This window comes from Spinacia oleracea, chromosome 6 (genome assembly GCF_020520425.1).
Source record: "Spinacia oleracea cultivar Varoflay chromosome 6, BTI_SOV_V1, whole genome shotgun sequence".
Lineage (NCBI taxonomy): Eukaryota > Viridiplantae > Streptophyta > Magnoliopsida > Caryophyllales > Amaranthaceae > Spinacia > Spinacia oleracea.
In genome coordinates, this window is record NC_079492.1 from 145,196,676 (window position 1) to 145,223,515 (window position 26,840).

Consider the following 26,840-nt stretch of genomic DNA (forward strand, 5'->3'; position numbering starts at 1 on the left):
GTGCGAGTATTAAGGGGAGGAGAGAGTAATTGAATACTCCATCTGTCCTTAAAGATTGTACTTATTTCCATTTCGATCCGTCCCTTTGAGTTTGCCCCATACCATTTATAATATGTGGTCCTTGCATGTTTCCTGTCACATTTAATATTTAAATTAGCTTAAAGACAAAAGTACCAACCCAAGTGATTTCATTTTGCATTATATCCTAGGGTGAGTTATCCCTCAAACTCATCTCCAATCTTCAGACCCTGCCCCATCAAGTTTTCACTAATTGTTTCATTATTCGATTCACGCAAGATTCTCCCTATTTTACACATTATCACAAGACTTGCCTCATACTCAACTAAACTCCTAAAAAAGGATAATTAAATAGGATAAAGTATGATGAACTGACATATTTTTATCAGAAATTTTGTGTAAGACCGCCTAACGGTTAGACCACTTTTTTTTTTTTTTGACGGGGAAGCTTTGGTAGCCATTTCATTCAATCAAAGCTTTGTCCATGAGGACAATCGGGAGGACATCTGGTGGGCATTCCTCCATCCAAACTAACTCCTACTCAAAGGAGAGGGAGAGGTTAGCTATAGAATGAGCTGCCTTATTACACGAGCGCCTATTAAAACCAAAGTTACATGAAATAAAAGTTCTAGCTAGAGCACAAATATCATTAACAACTACTTGAACATCTGAGAGCTCCCTTTTCTTCTCTGTGCTACGAGGCATTGAGAGTCTACTTCTGCTACAATTTTCGGGAAGCCTGCATCAAAGGCCAGCTGTATACCAAAGTAATAAAATCATAACTAATTGGATAATAAAATAGTTAAGGTATAAAGACAAATAGTTAAATTTATAAGCCGAATAGTTATTATTTTTTACAAACCTATTATTAACTAATACTCATAAAATCTTAACTAATTGATCTCATTGCTTAACTAATCAGTTTCATTGTTTAACTAATTAGTTCAATGCTTAACTAATTGGTTTCGTTGCTTAAATAATTGAATTTCAGACTTAACTAATTGGTTTCAGTGGTTAACTAATTAGTTAAAGTGCATAACTAATTGATTTTAGAATGCATAAAATTGGTCTAACCGTTAGGCTGTCTTTCCTAAAAGCTTGTATATTTTTATTTGGTTGGAAAAAAAGTGGAGTCTTAAGCGAGTCTCGGATTTTCAAACTCACTTCAAGGCTTGTTATTTTTACCACTTTATCCCAAGGCTTAAACTCGAAACTCACCTCAAGACTAACCTTGAGACTTGGGAGAAACTCACCCTTAACATTTGTCCTCGCTCTGGCAGCAATTCAACGGAATTGACATGAATTTACTAAAATGCCCTAATACACATGTGCTCATCTATAAGGATGGTTGCAGGTCGGCCCGACCCGAAGCCCGACCCGAAGCCCAACCAGACACGAAATAAGCCCGGCACGGGCACTAACTCGTGGGGCGGGCCTGAGCCTTAATTTTTGGAAAAAGCACGACAAGACACGACACGACTCGACCCGGCACGACAAAACACGCTAAATTTTGTAAAATTGGCCTTAGACACGACGGGCCGACACGAAAGCCCGTGGGCTCATGCCGTGCTTGTGTCTTGTTTTGAACTTTTCAGCCCGACACAATACAGGTCTAGATTGGGCCTGGCCCAGTTAAGCCCATGGATTATGGGCTCGAAGCCCAACCCGGTCCGACCCAACCCACGACCATCTTCACTCATCTATCCCTACCTTTAAATATACTCCGTTATTTATGTTTTTTTTAAGTAAAAATATACTCCGTAAATGGGAACAACTTGATCAGATATTCTGGATAAGAGAGTAGACCACACAGCCTGATCTCAAAGTCCCAAACTCGTCGCCGGAAACAAATCGGAGATAACTATTAATGAATCAATCATCCACACAAAAGAGAGGATAGGCCACCCCCACCCATTTCGCCTCAAATTTTAAAGAGTAGTGGGATGTCTTTACCAGGCGCTCTAGACCCAAATCTCACTCTCTCTCTTCTACCCAAAACTTCATTCCATTATTCCCGACGAATTATAACCACAACCCAAAGCTCAATAAGACTGAAATATGGTGGTGGTTCACAATCCAAGCCAAAGATTACGGTGGTTAAATGCAGCACCACCTCGGAGAACCAACAGACAGGCGGCGGCGACAGCGGCAATGGAAGCAACGGTAGTTTAAAGAATGTCTTGTCTAATATTGTGGACGAAAGAGTGGAACAATTGCTGGGTAAAGAAGAGAACAAGGAAATGTTAGATAAGCTTAATAAGGCTTCTGAAAGAGTACTACTTGCTAGGAAAGAACTTGCTGATATTGAAAGACAAGAGCTTGAAGCTCAGCAAATGAGGAAATACATCGATGAACTCGAAACCAGGGCATCTGAGGTCTCTTTCTTTTACCTGTTTACTGCTCTGTTTTTGCATGATCATTAGTACAATTCCAAAATTAAAATTTCAAAATTAGTTTTCCGCCGTTTGGCTCCATGTAAGAAAAATGATAAACGAAAGGAAAATGAAAGGGAAAGTAAGCAGGTAGTGAGAGAAGTGTACAAGAGAGATGGAAAAAAAAGGTTTGAAGGGGAAAAGGTTTCCCATCAATTTTAATCATGGAAAAATGGTTTTACACCCCCTTCCAAACCTAACAATGTAAAATTGAAAATATAGAAAAATTGTTTTCCAGCAAATTGTTTTACGCCCTACCAAACGAAGTCTATAAGTTGGTGACACTGTGATTGTTTTAAGATTGCAGAGTGTCAGAAGGAAGTATCAGAAGCAAGAGCTATGGTTGAAGAAGCAGAAAGATCTTTATCCATGAGTGGAGGGGATAATAAAGGTGAGATTACTCGAGATGCAGAGAGGTGGGAATCAGTGAAAGCTGGATCAGTATGTGCCTTAGTAGGAACGTTGGCTTCTGTCCCCATTTACCTGTCTAAGGTGACAACTAGTCCAGAGTTGTTGCTTCAATTAGGAGTTACCTTTGCTAGTTGTGCATTGTTCGGAGTCACTTTCCGGTATGCAGTGCGCAGAGATGTGGATGATACTCACCTTAAATCCGGTGCATCTGCAGCTTTCGCCGTTGTTAAAGGTACATAACACAATACTGACAGATTGACAAAATGTTAACAATTGAAGCATTCTCAGAATCTTGTTTTGTTGTTCCTCTTTTGTCAGGTCTTGCTACGTTGAGTGGAGGAGCTCCTTTAGAGTTCAGCTCTGCAAGTTTCCTATCGCATGCTGTGGATGGGGGGTTGTTTGTGATCCAGGATCTGTTTATTTTCACTTTTGCTGCTGTTAGTTTGGATTTCTGCTTTAAAACGAGGTTTGTAAGTCCATTTCCTCTCAAGAAAGATGAAATTTGAGGAACAAATCAAGTGAATTGACAATGTTTAATACTTCTATGTTACCTGCAAGTCTGCAACAGTATATTAAAGTTCAGAGGCTGCTAAATCTGCAGAATTTGAGACTATTTGAATGCTGATGTACAAATCATCAATAATTATAGCAAAGAATTTTGAATGACAAAACAGATTTTCAAATTCACAATCATGTACTTGTACATTATTTTGTTGCACAAGCAGATGAATGCTATCAAAATTGTGGACTTTAAACCAACCAGTTTCCAGATTCCAACAACCACAGCAAAAGGCAATGAAGGTGTTTGCACCTAGAAACGTCTTTAGGCGCTGCTGTAACAAAGATCTTGGTTTTTGATACAGAAATCTTACTGCTATATGAAATTGCCATTTATTTACCATAAAAACAAAGCCAAAACAAAAGGGCATGTCATGGACGAAAATGCAAGGACCCAGCTAATCTTCCATGTTCTAGGAACATAGTAAACGTTCTTATAGATTATAAAGATGACAGCAGAAAATTATCACAAGAAAAACTATGAGCCATATTCTTATTGATGTAAATGCTCATTTTCCTACAGAAATGTGACTAAAAATATACAAGAAAATAGCATCCACAATTTTCAGAGGCAATTTTCCTTCAAAATTGACAGTCAACTTTCAGGAAACGCCTGAACAAAGAAGCAAATGCCTGTAATCTCTTCTCATATCGGTAACCTACTCTCTTCGATGTACTATAGTAAAAGGCCTGACAAATGTCTTGATGTACATGAGCTAACCCTTACCCTTCCTTAGTGTATCATCCCTTATCATTTATTTTTCCTTAGTGTTGCATTCTATCATCAAAATCACCGTCATCTTCATCCACGTGTTCAACATCTTGGGAAGGCCTTGTGGGGACTCTCCATTTTCTAATCTCATCCCTTGACTGTTCCCCCAAAGGTAATTTCATGTTTCCTTGTTTTCTTGCCTAACATAAATGTCAGAAGTCAGAACACCTATCAAGCTCTAAAAGAAATCTCTTTGGAAATACCCGATTAAGGTAATCTTTATAAAAGGTTTGAGGTTAGAGAGTGAGAAGATCTGTAGTTACCTCCTTGTGCGTTTCTTCTGAATGTTTCACATGACTATGTTTCTTACCCAAACCAAGACGCTTTGCTGCCTCGTTAAAGAAGTTGAAATTATCAAGATCACCACTTCTAATACTCGCTTCTAGCTGCCAAAGGGAAGATATTTGCACTTAATGTACAGGGTGATGAATTCAGAAATAAATTTACAAAAAATAATCATGCACAGAGGGCAAAACGGGAAGGGCTGTAGAAGGGTGATGCTATCGTGTTTTTTAAGCATAAAGAAAGCTGAGCAAGGGTTGTTGACTAAGGTCAATGGGAAAAGGCAACTAAAACTAACTAAACTCACACCTGTATATGGATAACACAGAGAACAATGCTTGCAATTGGCAGCCAACTCTCCTCTGGAGATAGTGAGAGATTGGTCCTGTTAAGTTGGCAATAGAAAAAAATTGTACATCAGGATGCATGCATATTTAGGTTGTACGAACAGATCAAGTACAAGAAAGCTAACAGTTCCAGTATACTAGAATCAAGGCCTAGAGTAAAGGGAAATGCATAAACAATCATCCGTCATCATGGCCTTAGTATTTTCTATTTTCGATACTTGGTCCTCAGAAGAATTAGAATCAGTTAACAAGAGAATTAGCAATCTTTTTTTTTTCCAATTAGGCCATGATTCCTCGATAGTTACCAGAAATATAATAGCCAATGATAGTATGATACTATGATAGTCCACCAACAGGCGAGAGCATAAACTCACCAAGTTCCAGTACCACAATTCCAGATAGTGTCGTGAGTCCAGACCTAAGTTTTAAATCAATGCAGGACAACAGGAGTAAATTTTATAAGATGTATGGATCCTAGTTGTATTTAGAGTTCCATTGGCTACAAAATGTTAAGTTATAATCATGACCAGTAATTCATAGTTTGCATCACTAACCCCTGATGAAAATATTTCAACACAACCTGAACTGACTGACGGAACAAGAGGACAGTTTAAGAAAATTCCTTTGGACCTAATGTTTTCAGATAAATACTTAGGAAATGCTAGAGTTATCTTGGAGACAAGGGTATAAGGTGTTCTATAACTCGTAATGAAAATCTAAGCTAATTGATTATACTATTGACACCATTGCTAGTATTAGTACTAGAACTATTACTAACACTAGTATAATAATACACTACTCATCGATTGCTCTCATTATGTACCATGGAGTGTGCTAAAGCATGATAAAATAACCACGTCTTACAAGTTTAACGAAATAATTACCTAATTTGCTAGTTTAGGATTCGATAAGGGTTTGCAATTCGCTAACTAAATCGTTAAATTGGGAAAAAAGTGTCACACTATTAAATCCCTGCTTCCGAGAACAATAGTTCATTTATAATGTAGTACGAAGTATGAACTAGTAATGTGACAACTAAATGCGGATGAAGAGCTGGTCCAAAGGAGAAAAGGTTGCACCAAAGAGCTAACAAGAAACAAACCTGAGGTAAGGGGCTAAATATACAAGTGCATAGACAGCATAACGTCGTTTACCCGTATCCATCAAAGCAAAAACCCAGCTCTATCAACATTCAATTTCAATATAATCAGCCAAAAGATGAACAATAAAGCTCTCAAAATTGGTCCAAAATAGAATAATTAAGGAGGAGTAGTTATATTATCACTTTATCAGTAACAGCTTACCAACCAATTGAAGTAAGGGATGAAACCAATGATAGTCATAACCGCAAACCTTGCATCGGTGGAGCTTACGGCGGCGTCTTCATCCTCCGGAAAAGAAGCGGCGGTGTCAGAAAACAAAAGGGAATTCAACACACACGCGCCGATAGCAATCGCCAAAGGCGCATCCTGCTGTAGTTCAACCCTACATATTCCTCTTCTTCTCAGTTGCAATATTTGCTTATTCTTCTTTTTCTGTAATAAACAATTTCCATTAAAAAAGTTGATGATTTAAGATAAAGAAGGAAGTGTTGATGGAAATTGAAATGATAATTACCTGATTGAGCAAGTTCTGGGCATAGTTGAGTTTGAAAGGAAGAAAGGGAGATGAGAGAGAAAGTGAAGAAGAAGGAGGAGGAGAGAGAGTGAGGTTGAGGGGGATCATTTGTTTAGAGTTTGGAGCTGCCTAGGATGGCGGACTCAGGGTTTTACTTTCATATTTCATTTTCGACGGTGGCCGGAAAATACAATATTTTGGAACTTTTAATTTAGAATCCCAAAATTTAAAATAAAAGATCAATGACAGAAAATAAGGTGGGCACTAGTGGTGGGGGAGCATGATTGATAACTAATACTCCGTAATTCTAAAATCGATATTCACGAACTGAATCGTTAAGTTCGGATATTCAAACTATCATATTAGATACTAGATATTCGTTTTGACATCCAATTGGGAAAAATAAACTTTATAACTAAATTAGTGGTATATCATTCAACACTAAATACCAACATTAGCACACGATTTTAATACCTGACTAATGAAATTACAATTTACTCAAATTATACATTGATTAGTAACATTTAAGAATTTGAGCTTTTGGGAAAAACATTTAAATTTGGAAAAGCTTTAAAAAACGGCTTACTGAATCGTTATTTGATACCCGTTATTTGTAAAACGCTAACGGTAACCATATCCATTACCCTAATTTATGGTCGGGTACTCGAACCAATATCACTTTCGGATCGGATACCGGATCGAGTTTTGGGTAACCTTGTATCAGTATGGATGTGCCTGTCAAAACCATATTGTGCCACTCAAAACCTCCTGAAACCTTGTGTGTATGAGCCTTTCAAAACCTCTTAAAACCTTGTGTGTATGTGCCTGTCAAAGCGATAGTTTCGGCTTAAACCTCCTAAAACCTTGTGTGTATGTGCCTGTCAAAGCGATGTTTCGGCTTAAACCTCCTAAAACCTTGTGTGTATGTGCCTGTCAAAGCGATGTTTCGGCTTAAACTTCCTAAAACCTTGTGTGGATGTCTCATGTGTCTGTCAAAGCGATGAACTTTTAAAATTTAAACGAAGTAACAAAATTTACGAAGTACGTAGTAATATTCTACTTCAATATACATCACACAAATAATACTCTACTTCAAGAAATCCTGTCAACTTTTCAATTCAGTGCAATGCCAAAATACTCCTCACCAAAAACACCAAGGGAAAAAGGTAAAAAATCAACTATGAAAGAGGCCCAAAAGTCGCATGTAATTAATGGAGTATGACATTGAATATGAGAAATCGAGTATGAACTAGTAGGGAAGGTGAAAGGTGAATTTAGAGGGAGGAGAAGAATGGGGTTTAGGTAGAGAGAATTGAAGTATGAAGGTGGAAGAAAACGGGATTTGAAAAGCTTTAGGAGAAGAGAGGAAACAGGTGATCCGCCTGGTGGTAACAGGTGATCCGCCTGGTGGTAACAGGTGATCCGCCTGGTGGTAACAGGTGATCTGTTATCTTTCAGGTGAACTGGTGAAGGTACTGTAATTGCAACTTTGCACTTAATTGATTACTGGAATGTCAGTGTAAACAGGTCAAAATTGGAAGGGTACCATTACCATATGAATATCATACTTTTTGGAGCCAAATAGAATTGTCAAAACTACAAGAATGTTCGTAGAATATAGCCCTAAAAATAAAGATTACATCAAGCTTATTCTAATCCCTAGGCATTCAATATGATGCTCTCTCTACTCAAACCATTGAAGAAAATAATAAATATTTTTTAATAAAAATACAAACCAATCCCACCCCCCACAAAGTATTTTGAAACAGCCTATACACACTCCTCTCGGACGGAGACTCGACAGAATCTGCTTCCTGTAGATCCCTTGAACATATAATAAAATCAAGAATATACTTTCAGTTATCTTCATCATCATCATCATCATCATCATCATCAGCGTTCTTTTTCCAAGAAACCAAGGGATCTGCCAGAAGCATCTGGGATATAATATTTAGTAAAAACTTAAGGATGGAAACCGGACCTAGAAGGAGGACCGGCAGCTATTTCCTCTTTTATATTCACCAAAACAAGGCATCAGCTTGAGTTACTCTTGTAGCATACCCAAAGGATAGGTTTGTGAGCTCAAGACCTATTACCTGAATATACACTATACTCGCACTGTACAAGAAACTAAAGTTGCTTCCTTTAATTAACCACTTCGTCGTCTTCTTCCTGACTGGAGACTGAATTCAACTGTTGTTGCAACTGGAATGCAAACAAGCATACATCAATTTTAGTACATAAGATTTGGGTGTTTCATTGATCAACCAATTGCATTCAGTATAAGTAGTAATTGGACTTATAGTAATCTCTCAATATCAATACAACTTTCACTAGAACAATGAGCTGAAAGATACTAACTAAGACTCAAATCAATGGCTACAGCAGTACAACTATATTCGATATTAGGAGAATGCAAGTACAACTAGCAGCGGTTTCGCCAAACAGGATCAGAATAATAAGACCAACAAGAATACAACTCCATGATTCGGATAAGAAACCTCTTTTTGGGAAGGGGGGGGGGGGGACTGTCATGATTCAGATAATCAACCTCAAGGACTTCCACCCAACCACAAGCCAGGCCAGAGGAAATAGACAAGGCCAGGAATAAGAAATGTACGAACGCAAAACCCTTAAAGATGGTTGTTACTTTTTCAAAAATTTATAGACTCTCCAAGAACTTCATTTTTACAATAAGCCCAACCAACACTTGTCCCCAAAATCATCACTAAAAAAGCAGCACAATAAGGTAAAAGCAAAACTAGCTCTAGCTTGGGATAGAATAAGCAAGAACATCATAGCAAACCAGGTCATGAAATGACTGGTTTGAAAGCACCCAATATGCACGAGGCATACAGGCTAATTTTACAGAGGGAACAAAAGTGCAAGTTTTATGGAAAGTAAAAGCTCAAACTGATGATACCAAATGCAACTCAAAAGGCTACTGGACTACCAGTAAAATTAGAAGGCCATTTCCGTGGAAATGGTGTCAGCACACAGAAGTCAAATTCAATGATCTTTTACAGCTGTGGCCAATGAACAGGGAGAGGAGGAATTTATTTAAAAGTTTTTCAGTAGGTTCTCTATTAAAAAAATTGAATAACAAAAATGCTATTAAAAGCGTTGCTGTAAATGTCCACTAAAGCCTGTTACTTAATGATCTAGACAGACAATCATATTACAGTGGACGGTGTACTTCCTTTTCCGCACATTCTTGATCTAACAGAGTCTGCCCCAAAATTACCCAAAAGCACTACACGCTCACAAACCCGAAAGTGAGGAAACGTAGGAGGGACAGTTTACTAGTCAACAGTAGATGGACAAGTGATTGATATTTATTTGAATTTTCACATAAACTTGTAGTGGGGAAAGGAATAGGTGGTGGTAATAGTGTGATGGCAACCTCTCTGGATCCTAACAAGCAGAGACTTTGAAGCTGCAGCAAAAATTTAGCAGACAGAAATATCTAGCGCAATCTGTAACATATTTTTTTTAAAAGAACACGTCATAGTTGAAAAATCAAACAGTCAGTACTCTGTTCTCACAGCCAAACGGTATTTCCAAGTCTCAAAATTAGATAAAATACATAAGGAATGTGAATCACATGGCCTCATGCATACAACCTGTTCCTTCTTTTAGTATTACTCTCTCTGCTCCTTAAATATTTGTCTTTTTCGTTCCATGAAGTTCCTCCTACTTTAATTTCATCCCTTTTTTGTATTCCCTTCTTTTCGGAATAGATGCATCACTTGAACTTTTACACTACTCATATGTATATATTCATAATATAAACTTTTTATAACTTGCTAATAGAGAATTAAAAATATTAGTGGTTAAAATTATGCATTGACAAGGGTGTCAGTTAAACTGATGCTTCTGTTCAAAAACAGAGGGAGCAGTGGCGGAACCGAACTTTTTTTATTTGGCGTGCCGTAATTATAGTCCAATTCTTGTTTTAAGTCACAATATTGTTGAAAATGTTTATTTGTCTTTTATTAACATTTCAAAAAAAGAAAAAAGTATCCATAAAAGAAGTACATGCTTCTCAAAACAACATAAATATTCGTGGAAAAAATATTACCAAAGTCAAAAAACTAATTATGCATAAAAGTAAACATAACTTTCCGATGACACTAGTGCTAGTCTGTTGACTAAGTTACAATTTTTGACTAAATGGCCCGAAATTACTCTATTGTTGACTAAGATGTTAATTTTAAAAACAAAAGTTAAGAGGCCTCCGAAAAGTTTTGAACCTAGCACCTCCTAAAATGCATACGGAGTTCAGATTCTAAGCAAAACCAACTAAGCCAATTTTATTTACAGTCTTATTGTACTGCAAATAAAATTATAAATCATATTTCAGATCATACGGGGTGTCATGGCCTCCCCTAGCCACCTTCCAGTTCCGTCACTGAGAGTGAGTAATTTTTAATGCTCCTTGTACTCAACCTTGGCCTACTGCAGGGGACCTCCTTCGGTCCACTGACTTTAACTCACTTTCTCTCTCCAATCATAAAACATCAAAAAAATAAGTAAAAGAATCCCACCATACTCCTCCCATTCCTTGGTCATTTGATCTACAGTAAGTCAGTAACTACTAAACTAGAAATATCTTTCAGAAAAGGAGAGTAAACTGAAAAGAACCCCCCCCCCCCCCCCCCCCCCCAAACACAGAGTCACATATCTTGCATAGAAATATTCAAATGGTAACATATTTGTAACTTACCAGCAAATGTTTGTGTTTCTCGGCACTTAATTCTTCAGACAAACTAGCCATCCTGCACCACATTTAAAATAAGAGGTAAATACAAGATAGTCGTCCAAAAGTAGGATATAAGAGAAGGAAAACCATATTTTCCCTTTCACTTAATTAACAATGAATTCAGACAGAGATCACTCAACCTCGCTTGAAGGTCTGATATCTTATTAAGAAGTAATCGTTCCCTTTCTGAAGCTACTGTCTCTACCTGTAAACAAGCTGATATTAGAAACTATCAATAACAAGACAAGGCAAAGAAAAAATATTGTCCGGACATCTAAGACCATTATAAGGCATGCTGCACATAGAGAATTTAATTAGAACATAACAGGTTCATGAATCCTCGATACATGCCGTACCGAGGCGAGTGGGGGGAGCCAACATCTCATTCTAATCATCACAGCAACTTCTTTTTTTGTTCCAAACAAGTCTATTTCAGAGCAACAATTTAATCCCGAGGCATACCATAACATGACTGAAAAAGTAGCATAACATTGTTCTAAGAGAGATGTGCTATTTCTCAGCGTGTAACAGCACTACTGGACATTAAGACAAAATAAAACAAAACATACGAGGGTAATATCAGTAACAGCATTAAAACAAACAATAAAGTATTCAGAATTTCAGTTACATAATTTAGACGTTTAAACATAATATATGTTCAACATAATTGAAGAAAGCTGCTCTACGAGAAGTAAGAAGTTCGGGTAAACATAGAATACCCTCAAAACTTACAATTCCATTTTCTGGACTGCCAGATGTTGGCACTGCTGGAGGCTTCCCATTTTGAGAACCTATAATAAAACTAGGAGATTAAGAAGACCTCACTCAGTAGCCAATATGTAACTATACAAGAAGCATTCGCCATAATATGTACTCACCATCACCTTCTGTTGATTGCAAGCTATTTAACAAGCTTGTTATTAGATCCTGATCATTAGTCAGAAAAATAAGTGAGTTTCAGTCCCTTTTCAACTTCGAAATTAAAAAATAAAATAAAACAAAAATGAATGTATATACACACAAGCACACAAAAGTAACATATAAATAGAAAAACTAAGGTACTCCCTCCATTCTTGTTTATTAGTCCTCTTTCCGTATTAGGATATTTTTTTTATTAGTCCCTTTTAGAATCTTCCTTATTTGTTCAACAATTATTGCTCTTTTACCCTTATATTACAATTATAATTCCCTTTTCGTCCAAAATAATTATGCAAGTGGTCCCTTTATTTTCTAATGTAACAACACTAAACACTCCACTCCACCTACCCATTTTTTCTCTCCTACCCACATGGCCTCATGAGTGAAATTCTTTAGAGATTCACATGGAAGGTGTCCTTTTAGTGGATTGTTCAATATTCCATAAGGGACTAATAAACAAGAACGGAGGGTGTATAATTTTGGTACATATTTTCCATATGAACATTAACAAAATATACTAAGAGGAAAACAAAATGGTTTCTTTTGGCACTTCTCATATAAAGAGGAAAAAAAGTATGACTAAAATTAGATTTTTTTTATCTATTAAGGGTGCTTAGATATACAAAGATCAGTGTTACAAAAAATTAACTACTAATGTAAAATAAGTATGAGAAAACAAAATTTCAGTTCAGGTTGTATTCACTTTTGGTTATTAATAAAATTTCTTATTATTTGCCAAAAAAAAAGTTTGAGAATAAACCAGCAATCCTGCACACCGACCTGAATTTAGTGGTACCCATCAAATGCATCAAAATTTTAACACAACTAAAGATAGAACAAAGACAGTGCACTTCATCCTCTACCTGCTGGATTGCAGTCTGTTGAAAGAGATTTTGCAGGTGCGGCAAGAGAAGTGACGCAGACACATTACCACTGTTTATGTCTCCAGATGGCTGACTGGTTATCTGACAAAATTCCAGCCACAAAGAAAAATCATGATTAATATTGGAAAAGAAAACAGAAAATATATATAGGGCAAATTTTATAGGGCAGTGAACACCACGGCAGATGCAGCTTTTACTGAGATTGACAGTCAACATTAAAGGTCCATCACATAAAGCTTAAGTGTTTAGTAAGCCGTATTATTGTATAATTATTCTATGGCCAATCTCAGTAAAAAAAAAAAATATCATAGAACTTCACATCCATATTGTTGGTTCCACTTAATGCGTAAATTTAACAAGGATGATTAGTAGTATAATAGTCCATACAAGAATGCTTAAATCGGTTATCTACTTAATTCTTTTATTAATAACTTCAAAGCAGCAGAGAAGATAATAGAAGAATGCTTGGGGGAATCATAAGAGATCAGGAAACAGAGAAATAGTGCATACAGTTTTCTTTGATTCAGAAATCCAATCGCCGACACTAGCTGACTTTCTCAAAGGTGAACCCTGGAAGTCACGGCCATAAAAATCAGGCAGGAACACAAACCACATAAGTGACATAAGCTTTGTCATACAATGGATCTAGTTTACCTGTGAAGATCTCCGAGATGTAGATGTTGATGTCATCATATCCTAACAAATGCTATGTGTCAGAGGCAAACACATAAAATATAACACAAAACATCATTGTGGACCCTTACCTTAACAACATCTAGACTCTCTGATGTCACAGAGAAGCGGCCCTTTATTTGAACCAAATTAGCCTTCGATTTATCATCTAAAGAATCTCTGTATCCTAAAGCCACAGAAATTTCAAACAACTTACAGGGCAATGTACGCAGTAACAAAGATACAATTACAACAGAAAAACGCCAGCAGAACATTTCTTCTAAAAAAATTAAAAAGCTAAAAAGATCATTAACCTCCTGAAGATTTAATCGGTGCTGACAAGCTATTTGCTGAAGCTCGTGTTGGTAACATCAGTGGGCCACTGAAGCTAGGAACCCTACGTGAACCACGGTTACTTTTCTCTGCTGCTGATTGATTTTCATTCTCAGGCCTGTTGATCAAAACCAATATGCCATAGTTTCTAAGCTCGGAAACTTAAATAAAATATGGAGCACCATTACATTACCGAAACAAACTTGTGCACCATGACATTACCGAAACAAACTTTGAAATTAGACATAGGTTGTAAAATTATAAGGGAATTTCATCATAATACCCTTGAGTTAAAGAAATAGCTAAAATGCCCCCGTGCTGTTGAAGATACCTCTGGTATCCTTGAGGTTGTTGTTTCATAGCCAAAATACATGCAATACTAACATAAGGTTTACCCCGTGAAAAACCAATCCCCTCCTTACTTCTTTACCTCTCATGTCCATCATAAAAAAGAGTCCCCTTTTCCCTCCTTTCCCTCCATCACAAGGAAGTGACGGTTATAACTTGCACTACTTGATAGCAATGGCGGAATACAGAACTGATATTAAAGGGAGGTAGGTTGGAGAATATAGAGAGGATCAGCGATGGCTTAGACAAGCAGAAGAAGGGGTTTACGGAGTTCTGTTTGAGGGGCCGTTTGGTTCGCATATTGGTATGGGTTCCCGTACCACGTTCCGGAACGTCCCGAGTTCCATGTAACATTGAGTTGAACCTACTTGGCAAGGTAAAAGTTGCAAAAGAGTTGCTAGGGCATCAATGAAATATCCATTTCATAGCATGAGCTCACAAACAAAATTCAAATTTCAGAAGGATAGAAGGATTTATACAAAAATTGTTCGACAAATAAAAAATGAGAGTTTTAGGATCTATAGTCTGATACCACATGAGATAATTATCATTGATGAAGCAAGCCTACTTAAATAGGCAAGGCAAGGCAAACCTAAACATCAGAATTACAAAGCAGGCGTAATTGATAAAAACAACTAGCTAAGAGCATCTTTAATGGTTAGCTAATACCATTGTATCTTGGTATGCCACATGCTAACGGTTAGCAAGTTGCTTGAGATTATTTCTAACTCCTTTGTTTATTTTGTTTTTGCTATTCATACGTTACATTATAATTAAATAGAAACAAAATTGTTCTTTTTTTACCAAGCTAAACAGCTTGGTAGAGCTAATTTTCTTTGGCTAGCTAATTCAACAAAAATGCTCCACTAGTTTAGCTACTTGATTGAAATTTTTGGAAACTGCAAACGAGTCTCTAAATGCAACCATTGGAGTTTCTCTAAACTACTTGCTAAGATATAAGCAACAAACTAACAATATTTGACTTATAGAAATAAGCAAATATCTAGAGAAATCCTGGGAAGATAAAATAACAACTTGAATAATTAGGATATTTTAGAGTATCTAAGTATTCCTCCATATCTGTCTCCTCAAAATAGTTTTTCTAGAATTTATTTCTAGACAAAATTTGACACGTTTGGCCACACAATTTGAGAAAGAAATTTTGAGAAATAAAAGCAATTTCGTTATTTAGCCCATTAAAATTGTTAGATTGATATGCTTTTTATATTTATAATATGATTATATACACCCACATACTTTTTGTTTTCCTCAAATAGCTAATATAAATAAAGGGGCGTTTTCTCATGCAAAAATTCCATCTTTTTTCAGAGAAAAAATTTCTGGCCATCATCACAAACGTCTCTAACAGTGAGGCAACCTAAGAGAATTATGCTTCCCTTTATTTATTTTTTAGTTGTGATTAGAATGCTTTTAATGATATCAGACTGAATCGTGGAAAAATGAAGAGAATAATTTTACATTGTGTTTGGAAACCAAGTTAATGTGGAAATGTAAGGAAAAGTGAAACTATGAAAATCAATAGAAAAGCAAATATAAGGAAATATGTAGAAATCTCTAAATGTTAATTTGTTCGGCTAATTATTGTGGAATAATTACACACATTTTTCACATGTGTAATTTTATTTCCACAATTTTTCCATCACGTTTGAGAGGAAATGTGTGGACAATGAAATAGGCAAAATATAACTATTTGATTTCCACATACTTCATTTTTCACACTTTTCAATTTAAATTACCAAACGAGCTAAAACTAAGGAATTCTCCTATTTTCCCAATGTTACACACTTCTCCTCATTAAACTAGAGTTTCCAAACACACTGTTAAGGTCCATCTTAATTGATATCCCACTCTCTAACATCTCCAGGCCTCCTTCCCACTCAACAACCACGCACCACTGCCTCACAGCCATCCACTGCTAGTCTGCCACCCAGCACCTAACACTCCCTCGCTCTCCACCTTGACTTTGGTCTATCTTGAAGTTCATGATGTATGCAGACAAGTGTTTATATTTGTTATTTGTTTGTGCTATTTTATTTAATTTTGGGTTCTTTGGAATTTACGAAGAGATTCTCACTTAATTTGGTTTCTCGGTTTACTATTGCGGAGGGTATATTCGACCCCGAAAAATCAGCGAGCAAATAGTTACCAGGGAAATAAATTTCAGAAGCTCCAATTTGGAGCTTCTACTTTTAGCCTATGTTACTCGGACTCGGGTACCCATGTCGGACACGGATACATGTCCAAGTGTCCTACTCGACTATTGTGAGGGGGGGGGGGGGGATCCATTGGTCCACAATGAAGGGTCCAGTATCCATACCCATGTCCAAGTATCGAGGATCCAACACGTGTACCAAGTAACATAGCTTTTACCCTCTTCAAAAGCTATTTTTAGCTTCCAAGAAGTAGAAACTACTCCCAAGAAATTAGTGTCTGGCCAAGTTTCAGCTTTTGAGTCATAGACCACTTCGAAGCTTGGCCAACCACCCTCTTAATACATATAACACTTTGGCAGTCCACAGAATCTTAGTTTCCATTGTTGCAATGAACTACTTATATTAATTGACTATTCAATGTGCAAGGCTGAAGAAAAACATGATAACGCAAAAAACTTGAAAATAAACCCTGTGAAGATGCTTGACATGCATTACACATCAAGACAAGTGTTTATGTTTCATGTTAAAATTGAACTCCAAATAGCAATGAGTCTTTTCTTTCCTTTCCCCTTACCCTTTCTTTTTGAAATGCATTATCAACAATAATAACATAAAAGAATTGAGAATCAACCTTTCACTGACACGGCTTCTTTCTGTGGATGTCTGACCCAGCACAATTCCAGGCATAAGCGGCCCACTCTGACTCTGACGACCTTTCACTACTTGAGGGTTAACCTTCACTTGCGCTGCGTCCATCTCACAAGCAGGTGCTCCCGACCCAAGATCAACTCCATCTTTCTCAACAATATTTTTACCATGACTGCAAAAATCAAACTCATTTCCAGTTCTGATTTTACAGCTGGCACCTTCAGTTGGTGTTACGGCGACCTCGTCAACATTACCTTGTTTTCTGCAAGAACGGGGTGTCAAGCACATAAAAAGTATCCACCTCAAAACCAACTTTATTAGCTCCAAGATCGGACCACTATTCCATCCTACAGAATTCCATTACCACATGACCTGTCCCGTGGTGCCTTTACAGTATCTGACTACAGAGGGAAATTCTTTCAGCACTGAAAGCTAATATTAATATGCCCTCTATTCAACGGTACAAAAGACAGCTCTGCCTACACGCGAATTCTGAACTATATTACTAATAAGGGTATGTATTCAGGTATCTGTCTCATCGTAGCCCAATTTTGGACATGGCACATGGGGACTCTGATAAACTTGGAGTCTTGGACATGTAGGTTGGGCTGTTCGGGCATAGTATTTACAAAGTATTATTCTATATTTATAAAAGCATAATTCATACAAGTATCTAAAATTTACATTATAACACTTAGGCATGCATAGTAAGAATGCATCTGAAGGTTAATGATAGTGATTCCTCACATACAAAGCAAATTAAGTAAACGACACAAATAATTAACTAGAAGTTCATAGCCCAATTTTAAGTATGACAGCCGCAATTATTTTTGGGGTTACCAAATTGTGATTAATGTATATTCAGCATTCCCTGCTCCCTTCTTTCTCTCACACTCTCCTTTCTTTGATTATCTTCCTTTCTTCTTTCATCCCCAAGAGGCCAAGATCCCAAATCTGATTACCTCAGCAGATCCCACCATTACAAATAATGATCACCATCAGCAATTTTATTGTCTCCATCTCCTTAATCACCAGATCTTCTAATAGTTGGGATCCTAAGGTATCGCCAGTCATATAATATTCTGCATTATCGTCCTCAACACCATGGTTGTTGATAACGTTGTAATAACTTCCTCTCACTTTCAGTGTCTGTGCCGACTGTTCCTCTCAGTAATTACAACCCAAATCATCCCACTGTCAATACCTAAATGATTGGTGCAAGGTCTGCAAGTGTTTCCTAATGCGAAATGGAGGCTAAAGCATCCTTTCTTAGTTTCACCATATGCCGGTTACACAGATTCAGAATAAGCATCACAATATGACATTCCAATTTAGGATTCCCCCAGTAAATATTATCAGTTGCAGGAATTCCTTCTCTCGATGAATATTTTCCCCATGTCTCATGTTCAGTTGCCTGAATACCAATATGACACCACAATTTGATCTCTTGGTAGTTGCTAGTTTTCTCCCATTAGTCCAATCATTCTCACGAATCAGCCAAACCCCTACCTCCCAGGAAAAAAAAAATACATTGATATAGTTTTCTAGACACCTACAACTCTACAAGGCTACAAGTCTACAACCACTAAAATTCAAATGCTCACTCTGCAAACCCAATCCAAATCTTTCCAATAGTATAATATGTTTACTTAAGGTTGTTTAAAGCATAGTATAGCTTCACTTTTCAAAAAATATTAATTTCTTTCCAACCCTGAATTACTTACTTGCAGACAAATTCAATCCTCAGAATATACTACCTGTTAATGAAATTGTTCGGGGGATTAGAGTTTCCTGAAACAGATCCGTAGTATGGTGCGTCCTGACAAGTAGTACAAACAAATCACAAAGATAAGGATCGCAATCTGATAAAAACAATTAAACATCGGAGTGACAACTACCTTACTGCTAGTAGCAGATTTTACACTTTCATCAGCTTCCTTAATTTCTGCCAAATCCTCTTCCTCTTGCACCTAAGAGACAAACAAGACGACTCAGGTTAACGGGAAAAGCGTCCTAAGTTAAAAGTCACAAGAAAAATGTACAGGAGTACAGCCGGTGATGTGCAGAAAAACATACTTCCACTTTTTTAGAATCAAAAATTTAATCTAACAATCCAACCTTTCTCCGCACTTCTAAAAACAGTCCCCCCATTGAGTAATTCAAGAATAATCCACCTTTTTGGGGGTTATTTTTCCAAAATGGTCCTCTTTACCTACAAGGCTACACAACCTTAGTAACCAGTCAAAACCTTTTTTAAAAGGTTAAACATGCCACATGTCTCTATTTGATTGGCCTGGATTTTTTTTATTTTTACATTTATCTTAATTTTTTTTTTCCCCCTCCAATTAGATTGTACCATTTTCACTCCCCAGATTTCTCTAGCTTCCTGCTTCTCTCCAATTGGATTATCTTTTTCCCAATGGTATAAACTTATACCCCTTTCCACTCCCCAAACCACCACAACGACCACCGCTGGCGCCTACCTACTGTTCTGACCAGCGGGCAACCTGCAACTCAGACCCACCACTCTCATTCTCGCCTCTCTTCCTCTCCAGTCTTCCTTGAACCCACGCAACCACCAGCCCGCTGCTACCACATAGAAAACCCCTCCCAACAACATCTTTTGCCGACTGACGTAGCCCCTCCACGAGATGAGAATTCAGTGCGACGACAAAGGAAGAGGTCGGAGACCTTAACGAAGACGAAGCAAGAGTTGGAGTCGGAACAAAACCCGGTTTGAACCGGTGTAATGTGGTTGAACTGGGAGGGTGTTTTTGTGAGCTTGGGCGCCATTATTACAAAGGAGATAGAAACAGGGCGGGGAAGGGGCAAGCCATGGAAGGTAGGGATGAGAGAAAGGAGGACAAAGAAATGAGTCTTCCATGGAATGAGAGAAATATGAAAAGGGCAGCCGGCTACGGAAGAGAGAGGAGAGCTAAAATATGTGTCTTAAAAATTAAAATTAAAATTAAATGAAACTAAACCAACTGGAAAGTGAAACGTGCCATATTAACTTATCAATCCGGTTACCAACAGGTGAAAGACCATTTGGGAAGAAACCCCTTAAAGTTGAGATTATTCCCGAATTACTCAAATGTGGGACTGTTGTTAGAAGATAGCCCAAAAGTTGGATTATTAGGTTTAAATTTTCCTTTTAAATTTGCACCATTTTTTTTACACAAAGATTAAGAAAGAGAGTAAAAATAAAAAACAATGCCCATGTGATTGCAAACAAATGAGAGAAAGAAATAGTGAGGTACAATGAATGATATCATACCAAAACTAGAAACAAAGCAACTAATATGCAACTTCCAAAAAAGGGAAACGAGGCAATTTATAAAAACGGATGAAGTATTTCCTAGGACTAAGACGCCAAAGCTGGATTCAAAAAGTCAGCCTCCTTTTCTTTTGCTTGGTATAGTTGGTTATTCTGGAAAATCAACGACGCAAAGATACTCACCAGTGCAGCCTGTGCTTTCAAGTCCTCAATATCAAAATTCCACGCGCTAACACCTCTCTTGTATTCATTCTGGTGCAAAAGAATACAAAAACAGTTCAAAGATACTATTGACAACATGATATACCATTTGATAGTTTAAAAAAAAGATTAAAAGAAATTTAGAACTCTTGCCCAAACAAATGTCATACCTGTGATATAGCCTCTTGCTCTGCCGAAGGCATTCTCTTTAGAGCAAGTTGAGCGGCATCTCTAAGCTGCAAAATTAACAAACCAAGATAAACTTTCACACCATTAAAAACAACACCTAAAACAACAGAACAGGGATCTAACAGGAGGACCTGCAGGGCTTTCACACGGTCCCAAAGTGGTGGCAAGTCTGCTAACAGTTTCTTCACAGAAAACTCAGGCGGCTTGGCATGTTTAAAGAAAGAATGCTTGAGTAGCTTCTCAGCAGTAGGCCGTTTTGCTTGATCTTTCACAAGACACATTGCAACCATTTCTTTAAAAGACTGGTAAACAGCTACAAATACTCCAGTTAGATGATTGTTATAGCAGTGAATAGAAGAATAGAAGTATTCGCTAACTAGGATATAAGGACCCAGAAACACTGTGTCGGTTGATTAAGGAAAAATGAAATTGTGCCTGTACAAAGTACAACCCACAGGCTAATGTTTGCACAAATAAGGGTGAAAAGAGGCCACATTTCATATTTCAGGTCAAGAAATCCAATAAAATTTAAGAAGGCCATTACAATTTACAAGGAAAGAGCCAAGAGGAGAAACTATAATAAGACACAAGTCGCGATGGTGTGACAAATATTTAACCACATTCCAGCGAGAAACATATAACATAAAGTTACTGACATGAAAAAACAATTAACCTTTGAGAACTTTTTATCACGGTCGTAATCAAGCCCTGGTGGAGCATTTTGTATAGTCATAAGCAGAACCTAAAAATGAAATCACACAAGAGAAAGAAGTCATAATGAAGCATCATGTTTAGTTTGTATATAAGATTCCTGGGAAGTAAAAAAGAATAAAAAGTCGATACCTTCATTGGTGGATATTTTGAGAAGGGTGCATGACCATGAGCTAATTCGAGTGCAGTGATTCCAAATGACCATATGTCAGCCCTGGACAATAAAAATGCACTCAGCAACATGTTTAAGTACATTATAATTTAATAATACTCACCATAAATACAAGTACAAGACAACTAACAGAGCGGAAACTTTGGTTCCCTCGGGAGAAAATTCATCATTTCCAGTTCTTCACTCTGTTAATAGAATAATGTCTCAAGCTGATTGCACTTATTGCAGAGCTCAATGAAAGAAAAGGCAATGCCCTCCCCATCCACAGAACATATCTGGAAGCATTCCATTTTAACAGATTGAGTTAACTTTTGTCATTATTAAGGGGGCCCGAGATTTTACTTTTACAATAGTCCTGTTTTTTAGAATGTCTATTTCAACTATTAGATTTAATATAGTAATCTCAGTTTAAATTTGAAACAAATGCTTTAGTGCCTCTTCCGTATCTCTGGTAGTTTTCAGTTGTTGGTCTTGAAATTTCAACGTGTATGATATTAGTTGCATAAAGAGTTTAGATTAGTTTTACTAAAGCAGTATATTAATTTTGAAAATGGTCAATAGAAAATCTAATTTTCTATTTCCAGAATCAAAAATCCTATCGTGTTAAAACAGCTTTGCTTTACAGAGAATTTTAGCACTTCTATATTCTGGTGGCCACACCAACATTAGTACTGCTTACATATCTAGGATACTGTACAGCAACGGCCCAAGCTACAGATGTGTTGTGGGTATTTCAGTTAATTCAGTTTGGAGTTTCTTAATGGAGAAGGCAGAGACACAAAGGGGATATTGTTAAGAGTTAATGTATAGAGAGAGAGAGAGAGAGAGAGAGAGAGAGAGAGAGAGAGAGAGAGAGATATAGGAAAGAAAAGCCAGGCCGTGAATTGAATTGTTATGTTTTAGCTTATTTAGCTAACTTTGGGGGGTTTAAGGCTTCAGGCCTCTCGGAAACATGAAAGATTGAATCAGATATTTCTTATCAACAATATCATAAACTAAAGAGCAAAATCTGAGGTAACTGCAGTGAAATACACCAAACTTTAGGCTGCCATACTGAATTATTTTGGGGTATAAACTATAATAGTTAAATACAAAATCATCCAAGCACCAGAATAACCCATTAGAATCCTCTAGAGTGACCCCTTATCGTAACCTCTCCCATCATATTCCTGTATTCATGTGTAAATGGTCTACACTTGAGTATAAAAAAGCTCTACTTCTCCTATATATGCTTGAAAGATGAATATGCTCACTACATACCAAAGGTGCACAAACTTGAAAGAAACATCCCAACCATAGAGGATACTAATCTGTTAGGTGCAATTAAATGTTCAGTACTGGCAAAGAATATTTGTAATATAATCCAAACAATAAACGTACTTGAAATTATATCCACTTCCTGGTTGCAACACTTCAGGGGCCATCCTGAATATAGAATACAAAGCATAGCACCAAAAGAGAATCAGTAAAAGGGAAACTAGCACGAACTACAACAAACAATACACATGAAAAAAATTGTGCCAACTGATCCCACCAGCATGGAGTTCCAACAAATGTATTTCTCGACCGCTGCCTATCACCACTATCAAACATGCAAGCAGAAACACCAAAATCAGCAAGCTTCACGAGCCCATTAGTATCAAGGAGGATGTTCCCAGCCTGCAAAAAGTTGTATTGAAGTATTTCCAATCATTAGTCAGTACCTTGATAATTAATACATGCACTGTATACGCATTAGTAAAACATAAGTAAACAACCTTAACATCCCGATGAATATGTCCATGCTGATGGAGATACTCCAAAGCTTTCAGTGATTCTTTCAAGATGGAACAAATTACAGGTTCCTCAAACCCATCAGGGTACGCTGTCTTCATCAGGTGTAAGCAAGAACCTTCAGCCATAAATGGCATAACAACCCAGAGGTTTCGATCCACGACAAATGAACAAAATGCTCTGACTACATTTGGATGATCAATCAAACTCATCATTTGTGCCTCCCTCCTAATGTCATCCTGTATAAGAACGACATTTTTGATAAACAAAGAGATAATAGCATATGCAAACTGCTAAATTAAAGTGTTGTCAACAATACCATTGTTCCAAAGCATTTATAGATGTTCAGTAACCAACAAATGCAAAGCTCTCTATACTGAGAAAAGGATGGACCAGCTTTTTTAAAAGAAGATAAATTTGTCACTAAACAGGCTACAATATTTTACATGGGACTTCTTTTTTGAAACAAAGAATAGTTCTAACTCCGGTTTACAATGGACCAATCGGATGTCTTGCCAAATTAACCTTAACTTCTTTTCCTCTGAAGTTGTAGGACAGTTGATATTTCAATCTGACTTTTTTCTTTGATTAACATTGTCTCCTCATCCCAACCCCTAAATCAAAGCTCTCTCTCTCTCTCATTAATTGATCTTCAATCTATTTTGGGCTCCAAGTTCAAATTCTATCCTCAAAGGCTATGTCCTCATGTGGCTTGTGGCATGCATGTTGGATTCTCACCACAAACATTCGGCTCCTTCACCATCTCCCTCATCTCTTCCTTTCCCTTCTCCCTTACTCCTACTCCACATGGAGCCACTATGATTATGGAAGTTCAAAAGCATGGAAATTTTTCATAAAGAGCTAGGTCTAAGTGTCTAACAACTAGATGGTTAGACAATGACACATTTAATACTTGCAGCTTACTTTAAGTGGAACAGGTTGAGAATGAAGTCACTAATATATTCTTTTAGCAACACTGACTCATTGAGAAGAAAACTAGTTACAAGGCTAAACGACATAACATCTTCTTGTGTTAATCTTCATGTATGCAAATCCTTTAAAGGCAACAGTCAAAGTGGTATAGTGGTATTTCTATTTTATATGACACCAAAATTAATTTTTTGCACCATGATGATGGCTAAATTTACAACATAAGTCCAGGATACTAGGCTATAACATCATGCACTTACCCTGGAAAATCTTGCAATTTGTTATCAACTTATCATACTCATGCTCCACATAATAGTAATCACTCATATTGCACAAAGGATAATATAGTTCAAAGCAGCTGAAATGGTCTGTTATAAATAGGGAAGTACCATCGTATGATACATCCCCATAGGACGTTACACAATCATTCTGACGTTTCAATTTCCTATTAAGCTGCTAAGCAAACAATGGCCCTTTTCTCTAAATGAAAAAATAACCTTAATAGCCATGAAATTTGGAAGAGAGCTACGAAACACAGTCAAACCTCAAATGTAAAACACCACTTCTTGCTTAATACAACAGAAAACCCAGCCCTAAGTTCTGTCAAATAAAATCAACTTCAGCACCTCGAGCAACAATTGGCCCACTTTCTTACTCCGGCTCTTGAACTACATTGCCGCTATCCATGTCCATCACATACCGGACACCTTAGATTGATATGCATACTCAGGTATGATCCTTGAAAAACCACTCCCTTCGACCTTCGTCCATAGGTAACAGCTGCATATACTATTTTGCAATGCTCGTGGAAAATTTGTCACATTTCCTTAGTATTGCTTCGATGGTGGATTTTTCAAAATATCTTACTTAGCTTGAATGATAAAGAGTGTGCAACAGTGGTTCAACAATTATTAAAATGGTAGTTCCGTAAAACCACCGCACCTCATAATTACAAGGGATTAGGTAACAAATTAGCATAGAAATAAACTTTTGATATGTTCAACAACTCCAAATAGTCCTTTGAAATAGCTAAAACCGTTAATTCACACTGGAAAACAAAAGGAATTGTCATGCATGCAACCAAATTTCGTTCCAAACTGTGAACATTCATAATTACAGTACATCAGGCTATAATGAAATCAACAAAACAATGCAGAAAAAGCAAAATAGATCATTGCAATACACCAAAATAAACAGCTCAATTCAAAATTTGAAGTAATTGAACTACATAGACTTGAAATTCCCCAAATAATTCCTAAGAAATCACAAATTGAAGATCAAATTGGTCAACAAACAAATTAAAACACAGAAATGAACAAAAATCATACCAAATTACTATTGCATCGATCAAGATCCAAACACTTGATAGCAACGACCTCATTATAAGGAATATAGATCGCTCGGAAAACCGTCGCACTTGCTCCAAATCCAATTTCCTCCAGAAGCTTATAGTCATTCGAATTCACGGTATAGCTCCGTATAGCATGTCCAGACCTCCCCATACCCTAAAACAGCTCGGAAAACCACTGAATTTCCAGCTCCAAAACCACCACTGGATTTCAAAATCAAAAACCCAAAAAAAGGTTTTCACGGGATATATTATTATATATATACTCCCTACTCCTGCTGATGAATACGGAGTACTACTCCTCTCTCAAAGACACAGTAGATTCTAGGATTTGTTAATTACGAGCAGCACCACCACCTACTTTTCTTTTTCTTTTTCCTTTTTCTTTCTTCCTCAAAATTGCGATATTTGGCTTTTTTTCATTTTATTTTTAATTTATTTTGTTGTCCGTAAGTAAAGAAGCTAGGGAAGGGAACGGACCCCGTTGACTGCTAATTAACTAAATCTAAGGGCTAGGGATGAGTTACTTTTGACGTGGCAACGGTAAAGCCGTTGATTTCTTCCTTTACACGTGAATGCCGATTTTTTTGGCGTGGCATAATTTGGGGATTTTCGGGATTTCATTTTATTTTTATTTAAAAGCCTATAATCTTGATAATTTAGGTAACAGTTAATTTAGGTAACAGTTAATTTAGGGTGATTTGGGGAATTAATGATGATTATGCTGTAAATTAGGGCTTGTGATTTAAGTTGCTTAGAAAGTTAAAGCTAATGATGCTGTCAACGATGTGTGTGTTATGGGTGTGTGTGTTTCACGCCACTATTATGCTTTGATTATGGCAAGGTTTGATATCTTCAAATAATGATACAATAGGAATATACAGATACTATCATACTAGTGTGGTGGACTTTAAGGGGGTGTTTTTTTTTTCTTTCGAATGACGAAGATTGCCTTCCAAAGAAATTGAAAATTACAAAAAAATGAAATTCAATAAAATCTATCTTCTCTATTATACTCCCTCCGTCCCGGAATACTTGAAACCGTTTGACCGGCATGAAGTTT

General features: G+C 37.0%; 3 protein-coding genes across 6 annotated transcripts; 1 reads left to right on the top strand and 2 right to left on the bottom strand.

Annotated features, from left to right (window-relative positions):
• The first annotated feature begins 1,765 nt into the window (after positions 1-1,765).
• Positions 1,766-3,431, top strand: LOC110796334 (uncharacterized). Its single transcript, XM_022001399.2, has 3 exons — positions 1,766-2,393; positions 2,751-3,093; positions 3,180-3,431. The coding sequence occupies exons 1-3, from the start codon at positions 1,962-1,964 to the stop codon at positions 3,365-3,367; spliced, it is 963 nt and encodes a 320-aa protein (XP_021857091.1). The 5' UTR covers positions 1,766-1,961; the 3' UTR covers positions 3,368-3,431.
• Positions 3,432-3,841: 410 nt separating this feature from the next.
• LOC110796340 (uncharacterized) lies at positions 3,842-6,684 on the bottom strand. The gene is made up of 6 exons (XM_022001408.2): positions 6,438-6,684; positions 6,125-6,355; positions 5,923-6,002; positions 4,783-4,858; positions 4,455-4,577; positions 3,842-4,331 (listed from the first exon to the last, which is right to left on the bottom strand). Exons 1-6 carry the CDS (start codon positions 6,543-6,545, stop codon positions 4,185-4,187), a joined length of 765 nt encoding a protein of 254 aa, XP_021857100.2. The 5' UTR covers positions 6,546-6,684; the 3' UTR covers positions 3,842-4,184.
• Positions 6,685-7,971: 1,287 nt separating this feature from the next.
• On the bottom strand, positions 7,972-26,179 carry LOC110796310 (uncharacterized). 4 transcript variants are annotated; one of them, XM_022001385.2, is made up of 23 exons: positions 25,758-26,172; positions 23,484-23,738; positions 23,261-23,385; positions 23,107-23,151; positions 21,687-21,768; positions 21,517-21,585; positions 20,975-21,145; positions 20,825-20,890; positions 20,637-20,705; positions 19,075-19,146; positions 18,934-18,995; positions 17,160-17,438; positions 13,988-14,124; positions 13,766-13,860; positions 13,656-13,697; positions 13,512-13,571; positions 12,981-13,082; positions 12,078-12,126; positions 11,932-11,990; positions 11,340-11,404; positions 11,164-11,215; positions 8,534-8,642; positions 7,972-8,361 (listed from the first exon to the last, which is right to left on the bottom strand). In XM_022001385.2, exons 1-22 carry the CDS (start codon positions 25,929-25,931, stop codon positions 8,583-8,585), a joined length of 2,190 nt encoding a protein of 729 aa, XP_021857077.1. In that variant the 5' UTR covers positions 25,932-26,172; the 3' UTR covers positions 7,972-8,361; positions 8,534-8,582. The 4 variants fall into 4 exon arrangements, 3 of the variants coding, with proteins under 3 accessions (XP_021857077.1, XP_021857069.1, XP_021857061.1); XM_022001377.2 differs by having other exon boundaries at positions 7,972-8,374; XM_022001369.2 differs by having other exon boundaries at positions 7,972-8,642; positions 25,758-26,179.
• Between the last annotated feature and the right edge of the window lie 661 nt (positions 26,180-26,840).

Bases quoted from the DNA above. Each gene is read 5' to 3' on its own strand.
- LOC110796334 (XM_022001399.2), top strand. From the start codon at position 1,962: ATGTCTTTACCAGGCGCTCTAGACCCAAATCTCACTCTCTCTCTTCTA. The intron at 2,394-2,750 runs GTCTCTTTCTTT...GATTGTTTTAAG, and splicing joins TCGAAACCAGGGCATCTGAG to ATTGCAGAGTGTCAGAAGGA. The intron at 3,094-3,179 runs GTACATAACACA...CTCTTTTGTCAG, and splicing joins AGCTTTCGCCGTTGTTAAAG to GTCTTGCTACGTTGAGTGGA.
- LOC110796310 (XM_022001369.2), bottom strand. From the start codon at position 25,931: ATGGGGAGGTCTGGACATGCTATACGGAGCTATACCGTGAATTCGAAT. The intron at 20,706-20,824 runs GTATGACATTTG...CTTTTGCACCAG, and splicing joins AGCAAGAGGCTATATCACAG to AATGAATACAAGAGAGGTGT. The intron at 11,991-12,077 runs GTGAGTACATAT...GTTTTATTATAG, and splicing joins GCAATCAACAGAAGGTGATG to GTTCTCAAAATGGGAAGCCT.
- LOC110796340 (XM_022001408.2), bottom strand. From the start codon at position 6,545: ATGATCCCCCTCAACCTCACTCTCTCTCCTCCTCCTTCTTCTTCACTT. The intron at 6,356-6,437 runs GTAATTATCATT...TGTTTATTACAG, and splicing joins CCCAGAACTTGCTCAATCAG to AAAAAGAAGAATAAGCAAAT. The intron at 4,332-4,454 runs GTAACTACAGAT...CATTTATGTTAG, and splicing joins CAGAAGAAACGCACAAGGAG to GCAAGAAAACAAGGAAACAT.